This window comes from Onychostoma macrolepis, chromosome 12 (assembly GCF_012432095.1).
Source record: "Onychostoma macrolepis isolate SWU-2019 chromosome 12, ASM1243209v1, whole genome shotgun sequence".
Taxonomy (NCBI): Eukaryota; Metazoa; Chordata; class Actinopteri; order Cypriniformes; family Cyprinidae; genus Onychostoma; species Onychostoma macrolepis.
In genome coordinates, this window is record NC_081166.1 from 30,167,523 (window position 1) to 30,188,444 (window position 20,922).

General features: G+C 34.4%; 2 protein-coding genes across 4 annotated transcripts in view; one reads left to right on the forward strand and one right to left on the reverse strand.

The window, feature by feature from the left end:
• Positions 1-8,431, forward strand: part of mms19 (MMS19 homolog, cytosolic iron-sulfur assembly component) — a 28,195-nt gene extending 19,764 nt beyond the window's left edge. Inside the window, exons 21-31 of the mRNA XM_058793502.1 lie at positions 504-606; positions 1,189-1,263; positions 2,272-2,398; positions 2,561-2,667; positions 3,736-3,792; positions 3,873-4,059; positions 4,303-4,385; positions 6,166-6,330; positions 6,411-6,470; positions 7,838-7,938; positions 8,011-8,431. Of these exons, the coding sequence (XP_058649485.1) occupies positions 504-606; positions 1,189-1,263; positions 2,272-2,398; positions 2,561-2,667; positions 3,736-3,792; positions 3,873-4,059; positions 4,303-4,385; positions 6,166-6,330; positions 6,411-6,470; positions 7,838-7,938; positions 8,011-8,041 (1,096 nt within the window). The 3' untranslated portion in view covers positions 8,042-8,431. The remainder of the gene's footprint in view (positions 1-503; positions 607-1,188; positions 1,264-2,271; positions 2,399-2,560; positions 2,668-3,735; positions 3,793-3,872; positions 4,060-4,302; positions 4,386-6,165; positions 6,331-6,410; positions 6,471-7,837; positions 7,939-8,010) is intronic.
• A 699-nt stretch (positions 8,432-9,130) lies between these two features.
• On the reverse strand, positions 9,131-20,510 carry zdhhc16b (zinc finger DHHC-type palmitoyltransferase 16b). 3 transcript variants are annotated; one of them, XM_058793505.1, is made up of 11 exons: positions 17,675-18,290; positions 16,173-16,420; positions 15,896-16,090; positions 14,327-14,415; positions 14,154-14,182; positions 13,918-14,051; positions 13,353-13,433; positions 12,341-12,426; positions 12,145-12,268; positions 10,965-11,035; positions 9,131-10,444 (listed from the first exon to the last, which is right to left on the reverse strand). In XM_058793505.1, the coding sequence occupies exons 2-11, from the start codon at positions 16,410-16,412 to the stop codon at positions 10,342-10,344; spliced, it is 1,152 nt and encodes a 383-aa protein (XP_058649488.1). In that variant the 5' UTR covers positions 16,413-16,420; positions 17,675-18,290; the 3' UTR covers positions 9,131-10,341. The 3 variants fall into 3 exon arrangements, with proteins under 3 accessions (XP_058649488.1, XP_058649486.1, XP_058649487.1); XM_058793503.1 differs by lacking the exons at positions 13,353-13,433; positions 17,675-18,290 and adding an exon at positions 20,343-20,510; XM_058793504.1 differs by lacking the exon at positions 13,353-13,433 and having other exon boundaries at positions 17,675-18,253.
• Positions 20,511-20,922: the final 412 nt, after the last annotated feature.

Genomic DNA, 20,922 nt, shown 5'->3' on the forward strand with positions numbered 1-20,922 from the left:
TTACGTGACATTGTTTACAAGCTGTTTTATTGACGTCTTTTCGCGGTTGAAAAACTAATTGAGTGATTACATGAGACACGATACGTTTCAGTAAGTTATACTGTTTCATTCAACACCTTCTCATGTTCGTTCATGGTTTTTTTGTGCTGTAACTAATAGTAAAGAGGAAGAAATAAGTGGTTCATGGCTACAGTGATCTGTCACACCACATTAAAGAGCGTCAAAACCACATTTGTTGTTTGAATTTCATTATAAAAATGACAGAATTTGAAAGTTGAGACTTTGTTTCATATCAAAAGTAACAAAGCTTATTGCAAATATTGGATATCATATTGGACACCCTGCAAATAATGTTTACCGAAGTTTTGTTCATGTGTCAACGGACTAAAAGATCAATTTTGGGATTTAATTATCTATGTCAGTTCATCAAAATGAAGATTGAAAACCCAGCCCTAATAAAAATATACACATTTTCAAATGCAAGCCTTATTGTTTTCTTACAGATCAGCGTCCCGCATGGCCACCCGGGCTGTTTCTCTGTTCCTGGATGGAGACGTGTCCTTTCTGCCAGAGAATGCCTTCCCTTCCAAAATCCAGTTGCTCCAGGTGTGACGAGATCAATCACATTCAGTCGTCAGGTTTACATTCGCCAATCCAGATTAAATGAGTTTGATTCAGATGTCAGAGGCTGTTCTGGTCAGATTTAAAGGAATAGTTCACCCAAAAATAAAGATTTTCTGAAAACGTGCTCACCCTCAGATGATCAGAGATCAGGATGAGTTTGTGTCTTCATCAGATTTCATTGCATCAGTGTCTCAGCAATGGATGCTCTGCAGTGAATGGGTGCCGTCAGAATGAGAGTCCAAACAGCTGATAAAAACATCACAATAATCCACAGCACTCCAGTCCATCAGTTAACATCTGGAGAAGACAAAAGCTGAAACTAATCCAGCATTAAAGATGTTTTTAAAGAATTAAAGAAACATTTTTATTTTTGGTTGAACTATTACTTCAGGAAATCACATCTTAAGTAAGTGAATGGTGGTCTCGTGTGTACCAGTGTCTCTCAGATCTTCAATATCTTCAATATCTTAAAGTTCTCCCATGTTTCAGCGGTCTCTAGTGTCTGTAGATGAATGCAGGGTTGGTTTGTGTGGTGCTTTATTAATTGTCCCTGTTTTTCTCCAGAGTCAGGCAGAGTCTCGGGGTCCGTCTCAGTTGGTGTGTCTGCTGATGGCCTGCGTCTGCTCTCTTCCACGCAGCGTGAGTTAAATCTGCAGTGTCTCATCAGAATATTTATACAGTATAGGGGTTTCAATATTGTAGGGCTGCACAATTTGGCGGAAAATAATCTTCATAACCTTCATTTTGCTTTTAAAATGCTTTTTTTTTTTTTTTTTTTTGTTAATGAAAAAACAGTTGTTCATTGTTTATTCATGTTAGTTCACAGTGTGTTAACAAACACAACTTGTGACTTTCATAATGCATTAGTAAATTCTGAAATTAACATTAACTAAGATTAATAAATGCTGTAGAAGTATTGTTCATTCTTAGTTCATCTTTACTAATGTTGTTAACTAATGAACCTTATTGTAAAGTGCTACCAAAAAGTGTTGTGTGTGTGTGTATATAGCAGTATGATTGTAACAACAACAATTATTATTATTATTATCATTGTTTTGTTTTACAGTGAAATATTACAATTAAAAATATAAATGACAAATTATTATTATTATTATTAGTTTTAGTTTTATTGTAATTTCACTGTAAAATAAAATCTCTAGTATATAAGAAATATAATAATAATAATCAATTTAATTTACAGGACAACTGTAAAACTTCAATACTAATATTAATGTCTGTCTTAGTTTCTAAGTATGACTATAATAATAATAATAAATTATTAGTAGTATTTTTCTTTAATACTAGATTTTACTTTACAGTGAAATTACAATAAAGCATAATTTAATAATAATAATAATAATAATATAATAATACATATTAAATAATATAATAATTATTATTTTATTGTAATATTTTACTGCAAAATAAAAAATCTAGTATTTAAAAACCATATAATACTAGTAATTACCATAATTTCTCTCAAAGCAACAGCTGGATTATAAGTTTGGGAAGCTCTGGTTTCCTGAGACTTGTGCTTAGCACTGCATATGCACATTGGCTGAACCAAAATACATATTTTGAGCACTATTTAAGAGTAAGAAACAGCATTAATGGGACAGTTCATGTCATTGATTTGACAAACGACAGGTGGAGATCCCAGAGATGGACAGGCTTCTGGTGCAGCTGGAGGATCTGAGCTGCTCGTGTCCTCACCTGTTCTCCTTCACCTTTGCAGCCAAATGCTTCGCTGGTTTGGTCAACAAGAGGCCGGCAGGTACACAGGATTTATCTGCTTCCCAAATCACATGCCCTAAATCTTGTGCTACATGATCTAATGGAAGACTGTTTTCTATTGATGTACGTCACTGTAATAATGGATGAGTTATCTGAGCTCTGGAGTTGATTTACCTGATCTTCACGTGTGTTTTGTGTTCAGGTGAAGCTCTAGACGCGGTGCTGGAGAGGGTGATGAAGAGGATCGGCGTGGAGCTGGAGAACGTTTGCTCTGCTCAGCGAACACAAGCCTTCACGCTGCTGCTCTGGGTAAAGATGAACCACATCATCATTTCTGAACCTCTCTTACATTGTTTTGATTTGCACATCAGTAACCAGTGTTCACACGGCAGTTTGATCCAATTTAAGGTCATGAAAATATCATAAATAGTACAACAAAAGTCTTAATCATCAGCAGTGCTGACCAAAGTACTGAATTACAACACAATATAATATAAAATGCATGATGTGTGTGTGTATATAAAAACAATCATGAGCATAATATAAAAACATAAACATCAAAAATATTACATCAAAAACACCAAAGAATAAAGTCTAGACTTTTAAGTGTTTTTAATCTGTTTGCCTTTTTTAAAAACATTACTGCATCAGTCATGATCAGCAGTTCATATGTATTGATTTATTAGTACGTAAACCAGTTTTAATACATATCTATATATTGAATAAAACATATCTTGATTATTTTAAACTTGTAGTCAGCATTATTTTATCATATATATATATATATATATATATATATATATATATATATATATATATATATATATATATATATATATATATATATATATATAAATAAATATATAAATAAACAATATCTATAAAACTATATGTATGTACAGTGTGTGTTTTGGTTTAGTTTAGTAATTTTGTGTTGTGTGCTTGCCTTATTATTATTTTTTTTTACATATTTAGATTAATATTATTAGTCATTTATTATTTTTTAGTTGTTTTACTGCTTTGACTTAAAAATCGGAAATGTGGCCTTAGCCTTTATTTTATTTTAACCTCATTTATTTCAAGTACTAATTTATTTATTTTTTTTGTTTTTAGTTAACAGAACCGTTTTGTAGTTGAATGTGTTCCCCAGCCTAGTTCTGCATGTACATATAGTGTTAATTTTATTTGTGTGGGCCTTTTATTACCCAAAAATGTAATTTTATCACATTCATGTCATTCCAAACCTGTAAAACTGCTGTTTATCGCTGATGCAAACAAAGCTTTGATGCTTCAGATGGTCTGTAAGAAACAAAGAGACACGATCTCTTTATATTCAGAACAGATAAACATTGATCAACACAAGTTTCTTTTGCACAGGTGGCCAAAGCCCTGCTCTTACGGTACCATCCGCTGTCCACAGCCCTGACGGACCAGGTAGTGTTTGTTTCCTCTTGCCGTCTCTCCACTCAGTCACTGAGTCCCGGCTCAGTGTTAGATTGCGCTCTGTATTTCAGCTCTTCTCTCTGCTGACGGACCCGGCGTTAGGATCTCAGGCGGCCGATGGCTTCGGTGTCCTCATGAGCGACTCTCCAGACGTGCTCAATCGCGATTTCCACGCAGACGTGCGCATCATGTACCGACAGCGCTTCTTCGCTGAAAACTCCACCAAACTGGTGCAAGGCTTCAACTCGGCAGAGCAAGGTACCTGGATTAGCAGTACTTTATTTATCCCCTTGAGGAAATTTGGTTTCAACATACATTTCACACAGTGCTGTCATTAAGCGATTAATCGCATCCAAAATAAAAGTTTTTGTTTACATAATATGTGTACTGTGTATATATAAATGCATGTATATATTTAAGAAAAATGTCTTAACCGATGCCTGTCTTAACCAGCGCTGTGACTGTTTGCTTTGCATCTGAATAGTTGTTTTTGTTCCACAGAGAAGAAGTCTTGTTATTTGAAGGCGCTGTCCCACATCGTCAGTAACCTTCCCAGGCAGCTCCAGCTCACAGAGCTCCCTGCAGTGAGTGGAGTTTGTGTTAATTAATGATCTCTGATGTGTTAGTAGAGGTGTAACGCTACACAAACATGACGGTATGTACCTCGGCTTTGACGTATGGTTTCGGTACAGCTGGAGGAAAAAACACTAAACACACATTGCTTTTGTTTGTTTTTTTAAATTAAACAATTGTTTACTGAACAAATTGCTCTTTCTTTAAATAAATAAAATAAAATAAATAAAAAATTTTTAGGGATAAAAATCTACCTAAACTATAGTGAGCCTTTTTATGTTACTATAAGGGTACAATTAACAACAGAGCCCAAACTTAAATTTAATTACTGTTGATTATTATAGTTAAAAATAAACACAAAAAAATTGTATGGAAACATGTAAATTGTTTTTAAATTAACTTATAAATTTTACAATTTATATTTGTTGTTGACAATTTACAGAGTCATAACTTGTTTCATCAAATATTTAAACGTATACATTAAATAATTAAGACGTCACTGACAGTTAAAGTAAGTGTAATGAAGTGTGGTCTAATATTTCGTGAAATGCTCTTCTCTAGACTTCATTTCTCTAGTAAATAACGAGGAAATGAAATGCTACGTGACATTTTGTTTACAAGCTGTTTTGTTGACATCTTTCCACGATTGAAACACTGATTGAGTGATTACGTGGGGCGTGAGATGTTCATTCATGTATATTTTGCGTTAAATCTAGTAATAGAGGAAGGGATGATCAAAAAGCGTCAAAACTGCATTTATTGTCTGAATTTTCTGAAAAAATTGAGTGATTTGTTTGGTACACATGCATAACGTAACGGGATGTAGTGATGTTATCAATATCGTGATAGCAAAATGATATTATCAGGGTCACATGATGATACGAAATGGGAAAAAAGTATAATTTGTAAAATATTTAAACGTCTTATACTAACATAAATGGTATTTAAAGTTGTGCTTTGGAACGTTATGCTTTGGCGCAGAATCTGTCAAACGAACTCGAACCGAAAGCACAATATAATCCCTTCAAGTCTGTTTTTGCTGTGTCTTAAAGCGACGCGCACACTTGCTTCAGACGATCAGCTGGTGATCCGGTGTTTTCCGCGTCTCAGAACGGCTCCGTTCACACTGAATGAATGCAGTCAACTCCTTTATTACACGTTCTGTGAGTTTAGCGCGCGTTTAGGAACAACAACCAGCAGTTATGCTTTATTTTCACAGCAGATGATTACAGCATTTCACTAGATTTGTAGCGAGACCCATTTTTGTAAGCATGTTTTCACTGAAGCTGGAGTTTTCCGTCAAAATAAAAGCTTAAGTGCTGTATGAATTGCTGACAGCGAGCGGTTTAAATGCAGTCCAAATTGAAAATATCTTTCAAGTGTAGAAATTAGGAAAGAAGAATTGTAATTTCCCTACTGTAGCGTAATGAAAATGAATATATTGTAAAACAATAACACTGTAAAATACCTATTACTGTCATAGGAATAACAATAATATACAATTTTTGTTATATTCTAATTAGTTTGGCTCCGTAAAACACCAGTGTGAATGTAATTTAGACTGAGACAGTATCACAAATAAACAAAGGGTGGAGTCTTCTGTAAAGACTCTTTTCTGACTCAAGTTTTCTTAGTTACTGAGAACATGGGATGCAGCTCTTAATTTTGACTCTCAAAGTGCATTAGATGGCATAATTTAACTTTAAAATCTACAAAATTGTAATTGTCTTTTTTTAAATATCGTATCGTGGATATTAGCGTGTGTGTGTGTTAATGTGCTGTTGTGTGCAGCTGCTGCCGCTGCTGCTGGAGGCGCTGTCGTGTCCGGATCAGACGGTGCAGATCTCCACGCTCTGCTGCCTGACTCCGCTGCTGCTGGACCCGCCGCCGGCCCTCAGGAACCAGCTGGAGGCGCTCTTCTCCCGCCTGCTGCTCCTCACCACCAGCCCCGCCATGGTACTCACTCCAGCAGTGTGTTTGATGTAGCTCAGTCTGACAACACTTGCCTGATTCTGACTTTATCTTCACTCCGGCAGAAAGTGAGAATCGCGTCGCTGCAGTGTGTTCATGCGCTCTCTCGCCTGCCTGAACATGTGGTAAGAGAATCAAACTCAAGTTCAGCATCACTTAGCCATATATATATATATATTAGTGCTGTCAAACAATTTATCGCATCCAAAATAAAAGTTTTTGTTTACGTAATATGTGTGTGTACTGTGTATATTTATTATGTGTATATATGTTTTCAAAATATATACTGTGTATTTATATGTACATAATAAATATACACAGAACACACACATATATTACGTATACAAAAACTTTTATTTTGGATGCGATCTAGAAAAACCTGTCGGATGTCGTGCTGAGAAGTTTTCAGGAAATTCAAAAAATTGGGTTTTCATTAAGTTGTTATTCTATAACATCTAGTCTATCATCTTTGAAAATATATTGCCAAAATTCATTGTTTAGTGCAGAAAAATAGCGATTTATTTTGGCAAGCAGAAAATCTTTCTCTAGTTTGCTAACACGTGCTGCGGAGGTGCTTTCCCTTAACACTGCAAAGACAGTTCACCTACTGTGTAACGTGTATATAATAAAGGTGCATCAATGCACATATTCCACTAGTCCTGTGAACTACGGCATGCAACGTTAGCTAGTCTGCTTGTGTAATGAAGCAGTATAGCGCTCTTCACAGAGCTGCACAGAATGCATTTTATTGGAACACAATTCAAAGTAAAACTAATTAAATGCCGAAGTAAAAAAAAAAGTGTAACATCACTATTACTCAATCACTTAATAAATATTATCACTATTTTTAAATAGTTTTTAATAATATTTGTATACTATGTATTGATAAGTACAAAAAAACATGTAAATTGTGTTAAATTAAAAATATAGTAAAAACAGTAAAAATTATGAAATATTATTAAAATTTAAAACAGCTGTTTTCTATGTGAATATGTGTTAAACTGTAATTTATTTCTGTGATGCGCAGCTGTATTTTCAGCATCATTACTGCAGTCTTCAGCGTCACATGATCTTCAGAAATCATTCTAATATGCTGATTTACTGCTCGACAAACATTTCTGATTATTATGTTGAAAACATTAATATTTTTGTGGAGACTGTCATGCATTTTCATTTTATTTTTCATGATTCACAGATGAATAGAAAGTTCAAAAGAACAGTATTTATTTGAAACCTTTTGTATCATTACGAATGTCTTTACTGTCACTTTGATCAGTTTAATGCGTGAAATCTTTCTCCTGAAAGTGTTGTAAATATATCATATTGTTAAACTGCATTTCTGCAGAGAATGTAAAATTCAGCCTTTTAAATGCATGCATGTCTCCTTCTGAATGACATGCACAAAACAGTTCATGCATACCTTTGTGGAGCAGGAATATGCAATAATGAATCCTGTTGACCGTGCAGTTACTAGCTTCAGTGTTTGTGTCAGGTCCTGCCGTTCCGTGCCAGAGTCCTGAAGGCTCTTGCTGTTCCTCTGGATGACCGAAAGCGGCTGGTGAGGAACGAGGCTGTGGTGGCTCGAGGAGAATGGTGAGACGGACATATATTCAAACATCCGAGGTTTCCGCTGACAGCATCTAACGAGGCGTTTCTCATCCGCAGGTTTTTAATAGGAAGCCCCGGTGGAAGATGAACCGATCAGTGCAGCTGAAGATACGAATGACCCAGAACAGAGACGGATCACCGCTCACAGCCTTTGATTTTACTCTCTTACCCTGTTTTTTATGATACGGCATGAGTTTGTCCTGCCTGGGCACAGAAATGCTAAACAAACTGCTGGAACATAAAACTCAATCCCGATCACAGGAGTGAATCAGAAACTCGTCTCGCTGTTTTAGGAATCTTAGAACAGATCGCTCTGGAATGTCCTAATGTCAGTATTTATAAGCTGATGTGTCATTAGCCACAGGGTTGGTTGTTGTTCATTTTCACAAGACTAACTTAAAGGTCAAACTGATGCCAAGAATATAAAACCATATTTAAGTGTCATAACCTGTCAATAAAACTTTTTTGTAAATGTGTAGATTGTGAGACAGCGTTGTTGTTTTTTTACAATTGCAAATGCTTTCAATGCTTCTCTAAAGTTTAAAAACTCTACACGGGGAGCACAACAGCAGTCTGTGAGACCATTTAGCACAAAATACATTCAGTGATTGTCTTTAAAATTACATGAATTATTTTCTCAATTCAGACGTAAACATCAAAACTGTACCTACAGGCCAATTTGTAATTGTTTACTTATTTTTTTCAAAACCATTCAACTTGAGGTCACTAATTTTATTCTTTAAAACTCATCTTTAATAATCACAATAACACATTTAAGTGTTTTCCATGATGACAATTTCTTAAAATTGCTTGAATATAACTTATATACGCGATTCATGAATATGCTAATTAGCCCCGCCCCCCACTTAATTGCAAGAAAGTAGTTCAGACTAGAAGATGCAGAAAGTTCTGTTATAACCAGTGCCCTACACTTCATAATGAATCTACACTTAGACTTTGTTTGTTATAAAGAGGATTCCTGCAGAATTGAACACTGAACAAAACTCGGGCGTTCTGATTAACGTAAACGCCTCTGATTGGACAAGGCGTTCAAGAAATCAACAGGTATGTCTCTGATTGGCTACAAAGCTCAACGCTGCAAAAACGCGCTGTGGCTAGGAACCTTGGTATTGGTTGAATATCGGTGACGCAAAGCAAGAACAACAGACAAACAAAAGAAGTCAAACATAATTTATCTTTAAGAAGTAAAGATACAAACTGTGATTGTGTCCTCTGTGTCATAATTTCCCAGAACTGTTTTATGTTTAATATCACACTAGTTCATCCGTACAGTATGTGCTGGACTGGCCTGAATATGAATCTTTTGAAGTTACAAACATATTTCAGATAGTTAAACCACAAAATGATCTGTTTACTCAAATCACTGAAACAGCAAAAATGTTTTCATCTTGCTTACATTTACAGGGAATCCAAAAGACTGAGAAAACAAAATATGGACACTTTAACTCTTTTGTTGACATTAGTTAACTGCATTAGTTAACATTTACTATTAGATTTTTAAAATCAATAGTTGTATATTAACATTAAAATGCACGTTCAATGAACTATTGTAACAAATATTAATAAATGCATTAAAAATATATTGCTCAATGTTGGTGTGAGCTAATACATTAACTGATGTTAACAACTGAGACAAATGTAAAGCGTCACCTGATTTTTAAAAAAATTGTATTATTTTTTTTTTTTTTTACCATTATTAAAACCTTGTAGTTTAAGGATTTACGGCGAGAAAAAAAAAATCTAACAAATTTATGATATGAAAAAATAAATAAATATACTTTAACACACATTATAAGAGTCTGTAATAAATGAAGGTCAACAATTAAAAAACTTTTTTTTTTAAGCATTTGACCAAGTTATTACTTGCACAAGATACATTAAAGCAAACAGGGGATCTATTAAATATCAGATATCCTAAAATGCATGATATTTTTATGCTCTAAGACTTTTGGAGTCCATATTAAAACTGCAGACATATTTCATATGTAAAATCTGTTCATTAGAAAACATTTGCAAAAGAACGTAAACTTCATTTTAACAAAATGCATGGACCACTTCGGAAATGTCTAGACATTCAAATCGTTTCATAAGGAACACAGATTCCCATGAATCATCATCATCATCAGAAGTGAATATTGGAGTTAAAAATATATAAATATATATATTCCACAGATGTCACTAAAACCCATTCACATGAAGTCTTTGGCACCAAGTACAACTCTGAACTGTTGAAAAAGGATCTCAGACTGTACCATAAACACACATTTCAGCAGAAAACACGCCAATCGTTCTCTTCTGAAGGACAGGAGTGATGCAGAGAGCCCTTCGGTCATCAGAGGTCATGATGTGAGTTTATGATCTGAGAGGTCATATGGCCATGGTGTTGTTTCTGTAAGTGGAACAGTCCCACGTCAGGCCGTCCCCGCGAGGAAGATGGCTGGAGGGCAGCAGCACTCGTGTTAGCCAATCACTGACCGACAGCAAAAACATTTGTTATTACAGACAATTAAATGAGCAGAGATTCTCAAATACACTCACTGAGAAACACATAAATGTGGGGCAGTTGTAAAATGTGACCCTGGACCACAAAACCAGTCATAAGGGTAAATTTTTGTTTAAATTGAATAAATAATCCTTCCATTGATGTATGGTTTGTTGGACAATATTTGTCTGAGATGCAACTATTTGAAAATCTGGAATCTGAGGGTGCAAAAAAATCTAAATATTGAGAAAATCACCTTTAAATTTGTCCAAATGAAGTTCTTAGCAATGCATATTACTAATCAAAAATTAAGTTTTGATATATTTACGGTAGGAAATTTACTAAATATCTTCACGGAACATGATCTTAATATCCTAATGATTTTTGGCATAAAAGAAAAATGTATAATTTTGACCCATACAATGTATTGTTGGCTATTGCTACAAATATACCTGTGCTGCTTATGACTGCTTTTGTGCTGCAGGGACACTTATGGTGAATGTCTCACCTTTGCTTCTCAACACCAAAAAATATTTTCCAGTTGTTAATTGTTCCGTGGTGGTACGGGTTACGGAAAGCCTGTGAACAGACGGTCGAGTTTACAGCAGTCTCTTCAAAAATCAGCTTGTATTATATAACTTAAACAAAAATTATTTTTATTATGTAAAAAACAAAACAAAAATGGTATCTGCATTATCATTATTATTATTAATAATAATAATAATATAGAAATATATTTTTGCAATTGCATTTGTGCTGCTAGTTTTATATAACTTAATATCTGAAAAGCAAAAATAAAAAAATAAATGTATTAAATAATAAATTACTGTTATGATGATGATTATTACTAGTAATAAAAGAATAAATATTACCATTATTATTATTAATATTAATAATAACAACAAGTACTACTATGAATGAACTCCGAATATATTGCATTTGTGCTGCTAGTTTTATCTCTGAAAACCAAAAATTAAAACTAAAGAAAATATCTATATTAAATATTATATTTTGATAGACATTTTTTCAATTGTGTGTGTGCTGCTAGTTTTATATAACTTAATCTTGGAAAACCAAAAATTAAATTAAAATAAATAAAGGTATTAAATAATAAAATGACTGTTATGATGATGATTATTATTAATGATAAAAGAATAAATATTGTTATTATTGTACTGTGAATTTGGCACATTACATTTTGTGCTGCTAGTTTTATATTGCTTCATCTCTGAAAACCAAAAATGAAACAATAGAAAATGAGTATAGAAAATAACCAAATTTTTATTTTATATGTGTATATATATATTATAACGATTAATCGTTTGACAGCACTATATATATATATATATATATATATATATATATATATATAGTGCTGTCAAGCGATTAATCGCATCAAAATAAAAGTTATTTACATAATGTGTGTGTACTGTGTTTATTTATTATGTATGTATGCATATATTTATATATTATATATATATTTATATATAAAATAAACATTTTATAATATAAATCTATAAATGAATATACCTGTAAATGTTCTCTTATATATACACATAATAAATAAACAGTACACATACATATATTATGTAAACAAAAACTTATTTTGGATGCAATTAATCACACTAAATCGTTTGACAGCACTAATATATATATATATATATTTATTTTATTTTTTCCCCACTTACTTTTCCCTTGAGTCTGAGGCGTTGTGTCTCTTTGCGGTTGATGTGTCTCTCCACGCTGGTCTGTCCTCTGGTGATCAGTGCTGCGTGCCACAGGGTCAGCGCTCCTAACGCTACAGCCACAGAACTGAACACATCTCACAGACGTCAGGACACGGCACCGCATCAACATCAGAACACACTCAGAGTAATAACTCACCTCGTCAACACCCACAGATACACCAGGCTCTTATGAACCATCCTCTGCTGATGAGTGAAGACAGGTGCAGGAGTCTGATACGAGCTCTTCAACACAGAACACCATCACGCTGTTATTACTAACTAACCTTCAAAACATCTGTTCAGACGTCTCTTCTGCTCAGCAAGGCTGCATTTATTTGAGCAAAAATACTGCAAAAATTCTGAAATATTATTACAATCTAAAACAGCTGTTTTCTATGTGAATATGTGTTAAACTGTAATTTATTTCTGTGATGCGCAGCTGTATTTTCAGCATCATTACTGCAGTCTTCAGTGTCACGTGATCTTCAGAAATCATTCTAATATGCTGATTTACTGCTCGACAAACATTTCTGATTATTATCAATGTTGAAAACATTAATATTTTTGTGGAGACTGTCATGCATTTATTTTTCATGATTCACAGATGAATAGAAAGCTCAAAAGAACAGCATTTATATGAACTCAAAATGTTTTATAACATTAAAAATATCTTTAATGTTACATTTCTGGTTTAATGCATCCTTGTTGGAAAAAAAAAAATTAATTTATAAATAAATACCCCACAATTTTGAACAGCAGTTAAATATCTTAGGAATAAAACCATTAGCTGACAAGAACTTCCACAGCTACAACTAAAATCATTTACAATAACTATCAATCAGTAATATTCTACAGTGTGATTATTCACCTGATCTGTCTGTGATTCTGATGCATGCAATGTCTGCCATTTTTATGTAGCTGATGCACTAGATTTATTTGAACTGTAAATCCAGTAAAATCATCCTTTTATTAGAGGGACTGCTAAAATATAGTGTTATTAGCACATGAAGTTTAAGTCTTGAGAAGCAGTCGACAGTGTTTTGCTCCACAGCATTAGCGCAAACATGACTTTTAGTTGAAAATAAACTGAAAACAGGCTAAACTGGTATTTATCCGGAACATTCTATACAGTAAGACAAACTTGAGTTATTGCCCTGAAGAAGCTTTACCTGCTGTGAGAGCGAGACATAGATTAGCCCCGCCCCCAGGACCGCCTCCCCCTGCAAGTCTCCGCCCACATACCTGCCTGACTACGAACACAGACACAAGCCCACCTTTGATATAAATTAATACTTATATTCATCAAGGATGCATTCAACTGATCAAAAGTGACGGTAAAGACATTTATAATGTCACAAAAGATTTCTATTTCACATAAACGCTGTTCCTCTGAACTTTCTATTCATCTGTGAGTCTTGAAAATAAAAATGCATCACAGTTTCCACAAAAATATTGTGCAGCACAACAGTTTTCAACATTGATATCATCATGTGATAAGATCATGTGACACTGAAGACTGGAGTAATGATGCTGAAAATTCAGCAGCGCATCACAGAAATAAATTACAGTTTAACACATATTCACATAGAAAACAGCTGTTTTAAATTGTAATAATATTTCAGAATTTTTACTGTATTTTTGATCAAATAAATGCAGCCTTGATGAGCAGAAGAGATGATAAATCTAGTGTACTAATACATCCACCGAGCAGTCCTTCGGCTGATGCAGACTCACCTCGATGGCGTTGTATGCGTCCAGAAACATGTCTTTGGCGCTGATGCTGCAGTAGATGCAGCCCATGCTCATGAACAGACAGAAACTGAAGAAGTAACGGTGGTTGAAATGACCGACGCAGTTATTCAGCCAGGCTGGATGAGCGCTCAGTTAAGACACAGTCACATCATACTGCAAAACACTAAACATTTGCTTTTCTTCAAGATTTGTATTAACTAGGTGCCACACAAGGATACGACAGTGGTGGTCCATTTTCAAAATACACCTGTGATGGAAAGAACACACAATATTAAAACTGACAAATATTTTTGGAGTAATCTGATGGAAAATGCAATTAATTTGAATCGGTTATTTACTACATGTGTATTTTGCTGTGCTGTAATCAGTGTGCATCAGCTGTGAGTCTCACCTGCTGCAGATGCTGCAGTGATGAGCTCTCGCCGGTTTGGGAACGATACATTTCTTACAGATAGTAACAGTTGGTTTATCACTCTTTTCCTAAAACAAAAGACACATGCAACGAAATGTTACATATTGATAAAAACGAATGAATGGAAACAGAGCTTGAGAAAATGCTGAAGCTTAAATGTGTCATTTCTGTTTCAAATGGAAATAGCAAAAAATAATGACTTTTTGAAATAATTATCTTTCCTTTCATTTTTCTCATAGGGATTTTAGAAAAGGCTTCATTTAGGAGTTGTGAGTCATGAACCGAACCATCCGCTCAGAAGTGAATCACAACTTTACAAACTTTGATTTGAAGCAAAAACGTATTTGAGAAATACTGGCTTTAATGAAGGAAAGAACTACAATCGCATGAAGCAGTGTGAATATACACGTCTGCATACATACACACACACACACGTTATGCGTACAAACACAGTTGACATTTTTGGGCAAAATATGCATTTATACAAATCGTTAAGCAGTTCGAGAGTGTAGAGAAGCCGACTCAATTACGTCATTCACTGTGAAGTGGGCGGAGCTAAAGAGTTCTTTTGGCACTATTTACCTGTTGTGAATCTCTGATTGGTGGAGATTTCTTTGCAGAATCATGGGTAATGTAGTTTATTTTATTTATTTTTTTAACCAGGAATTCCATTGTTAAACATGATTATTAAAAAAAAAATACACTGAAATAATGCAGGCTTCAACAAAAGCATTTTATTGATTAACAACCTCATAACTCACACTCAGTGTGTCTTTAAAGGTTTGTAAGTTGATTAAAAATTCAATTCTCCTATGGAGAAAACAAATGGGATTTTTACTTCCAGAACCCAACTGTTACGCTCCATTGATTAATTAAAATGTGATACTAAATATAAAAAATGAAAAGAGGATCTTGCGTTTAGTCCCATTCACATGTAACACTTTTTCAAGTCAATAATAGAATCCATCAAAGGGCAAAAAAGCTCATTTTGAAATTATTTTGCTGTGTATCCAAATAAAAGGATTACATGCCGAGATACTGACAATCTTGTTTTATTCTTATAAAGTGCAAAAAAAGTGCTCAGTGCATGTTAAAATCAACAAACGTTTCGGTCACGCAGATGAGCTTTTTTGACCTTTGATGGATTCTATACTAAATATAAAACAAATAAATAAATAGCCTTAAAATTTTTTTTTTTAAAAACTCACATATAGAAGATAAAACTAAATAAATAACTAAAAACATAGATACAAATTAAAAATTAAAAGAATTTTAAATAAAATGAAAATAAATAAATGCACACAAAAGATATCCCAGAACGAATGAATAAAATAAAAATAAAATAATATTTTTCTTCTTCTCAGAATAAATAAATAAAAACAAATAAATATTACAAATCTAAATTAAATAAATTTTTTAAATAAAATAAAAATAAATAAACACAAAATATATTCCAGAATGAATGAATGAATAAAATAGCATAGCTTTTTTTTTTTTAATATATATTTTCAGAATATAAGGGAAAGAAAGTGAAATAAGTTCAGGCACCTGCGGCGGGAAACCCGGACATGTGGTTGTAGCTTTATAGTAATGGAAGACGATCATGAGGAGGTTCCAGTGTCCGTAACAGAGGTGCCAGAGGATCCAGTGAACGGGGTATGAGCTGAAGATGACCGGCAGCACACACAGATACACGATAATCACGACTGAGCTGGTCAAGGCGATCACCAGAGACACAAACACCTACAGCAGCAAACACAGAGCAGCGGTCAGCAGCGGTGAAGACCGAGAGCGGCTCAACTCTGTGAACTCTTCTACCACCTACCACTCCGAACCAGCGGGTCATATTGTCCACCAGCCAGTAGATGGGCTCAAAGACGCAGTCCAGCGCAGTGTCCGAACTGGTCAGAACATTGAAGTAAAGGGACTTCAGCAGCAGCCTCCCATAGTTCCACAGATCCTGTATTCGGCTCGACCGCTTTCTGCGTCCCCGGCGAGGACAGAGTCTTAACCAGCGCAGCAAGACACGCATAACTCTGGAGACAGACCACCTCCAGCTGCGCATCCCACCACCTGCAGCGCGCGCACACACACACACACACACACACACACACACAAAGAGAGACAGAGACAGACACACACAGAGAGACAGAGACACACACACACACACACACACACACACACAGAGAGAGAGACAGACACACACAGAGAGACAGAGACACACACACACACACACACACACAGAGAGAGAGACAGAGACAGATACACACAGAGAGACAGAGACACACACACACACACACACAGAGACACACACACAGAAATCAAAAATGATACAAATACAAAATAATATTATCCTGTAAATAATACAGCAGCCTGAAGAAGCACAGACCTTTAACAATTAACTCTATTGATTATATTGTTTATATAGCATCTTTTAAATGTTCTTGTCTTACATTTTATTATTATTACAAAATATGAGAATAACGTGCCTCCCGAAATGAAGGGGAAAAAAATATTTCAGAAAAAGAGTAGTATCTAAATAGGTAAAAAAAAAAAATTTGTAAATTAATAAATGAAAAATTAAACGAATCAAATAAACACATACAGAAGATATTCCAAAATATCCCATTAAATAAAAAAATAAATTCCATACATTTTCAATTTGTTCCAAAATATTTTAATTAATTAATTAATCAATGCCAATAAAAATAAATAGACATACATTTAAGATATTTCAAGATATTACAATAAATACATTCATTCATTCATTTGTTCTATTAAAAAAGCACACACATGTACAGAAGACATTACAAGATAGTAAATTGGTAAATAAACACGTTGGAATAATTGAAAATTAAACACACAAACATTTCAAACTATTCTAGAAAACTAACTAACTAAATAAATTCACTTAATATACTAAAAAAATTTAATAAAATGAATCAAAAATTGTTTTTATCGTCTGAAGATAATTAAATCTTTCAGGCACACAGTGTGTAATTAAAATCCTTACCCGACTGTTATGGTTTCTGATTTTCTTAGAAAACAAATGTATTAAAAAATGATCCAACAAAAACTGTTCTTAACTCATGCGTACCAAGAGAGAAACTGTCCTTAAGCTCATTTCCAAGACACACACACACACACACACACACACACACACACACACACACACACACACAGTCTCTGACATACAAAAGCATTAGTTAGATTAGATCAAACATAGCAAGCTCAAAATACACGGATAACTATTGCACAGGATTATCAACTAATGTCCGAGACAGAAAACAACATGCTAAATATTTGATCGAGTCCTTGGCAGTTCACCTCATGTGACAAGAAGCAGCTCCAGAGCAGCTGTGAGTCACCGGAGCGCTGTAACCCGGCACTGCACACACTTCCTCAGAGAGCACCCGATACGCTGGACTGATGAAAGTGAGGATCGCTTACAAGATGCTTTAATCTGCATCCCATGGCACTCGCACACACTTCTTCTCTCCGAATGTCGCAGGTGGAAGCTGAGCTCGTGGTTAAAACGATCGAGGGACGTGACGTGATGATGTCATACTGAGGTCACATGGTGTCAGTAGCTCGTTACCAAGTTGTTATGATAAAAGAAAAACAAACTTAACCCTTTGATGCACCATAGTGACTCTCTCAGAACTAATCAGTTTCAATTATTAATTCCTTATTGTTAATTATATCATCGTTTTGAAGTGTACAAGTGTTGTTACTGTTAACCACAAATTTTAAATAGTTGTTGTTGTTCACTGAAATGAAGCTGAAAGTAAATAAATAAATATTAGATGAAAACTATACATTAAAAAAAAAAAAGGAAATTTGCTTTGGCAACTAAATAAAATTAAATAAGTGAAAGTTAGAAAATTACTAAAACTAAATATGAAATAAAAAAGCTAAGTATAATAATAATAGCTAATAAAATGACTAAAATTACTACAATTGTATTTAATATAAAATTAACCACAACCAAAAATATAAAAAGAGTCAATTCAATTAATAATAGAATATGAATATTACTAAAATAACACTGATTCAAATAAACGCATCCATTCATATATTGTTTTGAATTAAAAAAAAGAGTCAGCTTTGCTTTGAAATAACAAAAAAAAAAAAGAATAAAAAAATGGAAGTATGGTGGAAGATAGATATTAAATAAACCAAAATATATGTTATCTTTGAGCTTTGTGTAAACTAAATATCACTACAGTCTTCAATAATTCATCCATTAAAAATAATACAATTTAATAATTAATAAAATAATAAATTACTATAATACATTTCATAATAATTAATAAAAATTAATTTATGAATATTTGCCTACAAAAACTCATTTAAGCATTAAATATTCATCACACTCAAAAAACTTAATTATGTGAAACACATATTAGCCGAATTATGAGTCACCAATCGCTTTCATTTAAAGGGGTGGTTGATTGCAATTTCACTTTTTTAACGTTAGTTAGTGTGTAATGTTGCTGTTTGAGCATAAACAATATCTGCAAAGTTGCGGCGCTGAAAGTTCAATGCAAACAGAGATATCGTCTTTTAAAATTCTGGAAGTTTAATGTCTACAAAAACGGCTGGTAAGAGACTACAACGAGTTACTTCCGGGGTCTGATACGTCACGGACCCAGATAAACCCCGCCCCCGGGAACATGTAAGGAAGGGGGCGGGGCCATGCTGTGCTGCTTTAGAGAAGAGGAAGAGAAAACTAGGGGTGCATGTAAAAATATATTCATATATGAATCGCTATTCTGTCTTCTAACGATTCTAATGGATTCACAAGTTTCACAATTAATGTTCTAAAGCAGCTTTTCTTAATCCTGTTCCTCGCGACGCCCTGCTCTCTCTCTCTCTCTCTCTCTCTCTCTCATTCAGATCCAACAAACTGTTCCAATTATACATTTTCACATAGCAATGAGAAGCGTTATACATGGACATGTGTGCGGTTGCCGTACTGTATTAAAGCTTTAATCAGAATAAAACTGTATATTAAAAGCTAACATAAGCAGTAGCATAATAACAGCGTATCTAAACGTATGAGACAACAAACAAACAAACACACCATTAACATCCGTGCTTGCACAGGTTCTGCGGATCCTCTTCACTAATATCCTCTGCGTCTCAATCCGGCTCAAATTGAGAAGCAATATAGACGACGCCATTGTTTACAATACAACCCGAGCACATGCTGCTGAGCTGAGGGGCGGGACCTTTAGACGCACGCTCGGCGGTTTAGCCAATCACAACACACTGAGCCAGCTAACCAATCAGAGCCCATCACGTATTTCTGAGGGAGGGGCGTCATAAAAACAGGAAATAATCGAGGCGTTTGTCATAAATTATATGAAAAATAATGCGTTTTAAAAAACAAAGCATGAACATGTTACCCATAAACACAACCAAGCCTAGAAAAAAAAACAGTAAACCACCCCTTTAATGGAAAAGATGCAGTGAATATGAATGGTGACTGACGGTTGTCCTCTCTATCAATCTGCAGAAGAGCTGCATTTTCAAGGTTTGCAACAACATAAAGAGAGTAAAAAAGAAAGGCATGCATCCACAGTAAATGAATGTGTTCGCATGGGAAGTTCCTTTTCTTTCAGAAGTAAGGAGCTTTGCACTGTAATCGGAAAGGCTTAAGCTTTGTCAGGTGTTACAGCAGAATACTCGCACATATCCTGTTAGTAGCATAACCTGAATACAGAGCCCACACCTGAGCGCTTATGATTGACAGGTCACTGTAACCCTGATCTCAGGTGACCACAGCACTTTCTCTTCTGATCAGAAGATCGGCTTTCCATTGCGACAGCACAACAAAGGCAACCCAGCTCAGGTAATTAGTGAACAAAAACAGTAAGGGAGCATGAGAAGGTATATTACAGTAGCGAGAGCTGGCGTGCTTCTGCGGTCAGCATCAGGTGATGCTCGTAACAATGCACAGGTGAACGGAAAAGATTAAAAACATACGCACCGAATCTGCTCCCGTGCACTTATTCGCCCGAATCGCCCATAAACTGCTTCAGGTCATGTTCGCAGGTGAAGGGAACACATGAAGGATGATCACACACTCAAAATAACGCAGTTATTCTCTCACAGCACGCTGCCTGGAGCATGAACTGAGTGCCAAACTTCCGGTGTTCACGCAGTTTTCAAAATAAAAGTCGCGACAGCTAAAAATCAATATACGGAAAATATATTAAATAAATAACAAGATAATAAATATAAGTAATAATAAATAAGTGTTGCAAATTAGCTTCGGCTACAAGCACTATGGTACATGCATGGGATGACTGTTATTTCTGTTTCATCTATGTTTATTATATCTGTCCCTAACAAATAAAACATTACATTTTTTTTTTTAAATAATAAAATAAAATGCTAATGCTAAAAATAAACACATAAAATACTCTTAAAACAATGTTTGGACAGCGACATGAATTTTAAAAGCTTGACAAATTATTTAATAATAATTTCAGGACAGTTTTTCTCATGTTATATGTAATGTAAACATATAAAATATTAAAAGTCAAGGTTTACTACAATAACATAAT

Excerpts from the sequence above, each read along its gene's own strand:
- zdhhc16b (XM_058793505.1), bottom strand. The coding sequence starts at position 16,412 with ATGCGCAGCTGGAGGTGGTCTGTCTCCAGAGTTATGCGTGTCTTGCTG. Across the intron at positions 14,416-15,895 it reads GTCCGGGTTTCCCGCCGCAG|GAAAAGAGTGATAAACCAAC; the intron begins GTGCCTGAACTT and ends CTTTTGTTTTAG. Across the intron at positions 14,183-14,326 it reads CACTGCAGCATCTGCAGCAG|GTGTATTTTGAAAATGGACC; the intron begins GTGAGACTCACA and ends TTTCCATCACAG.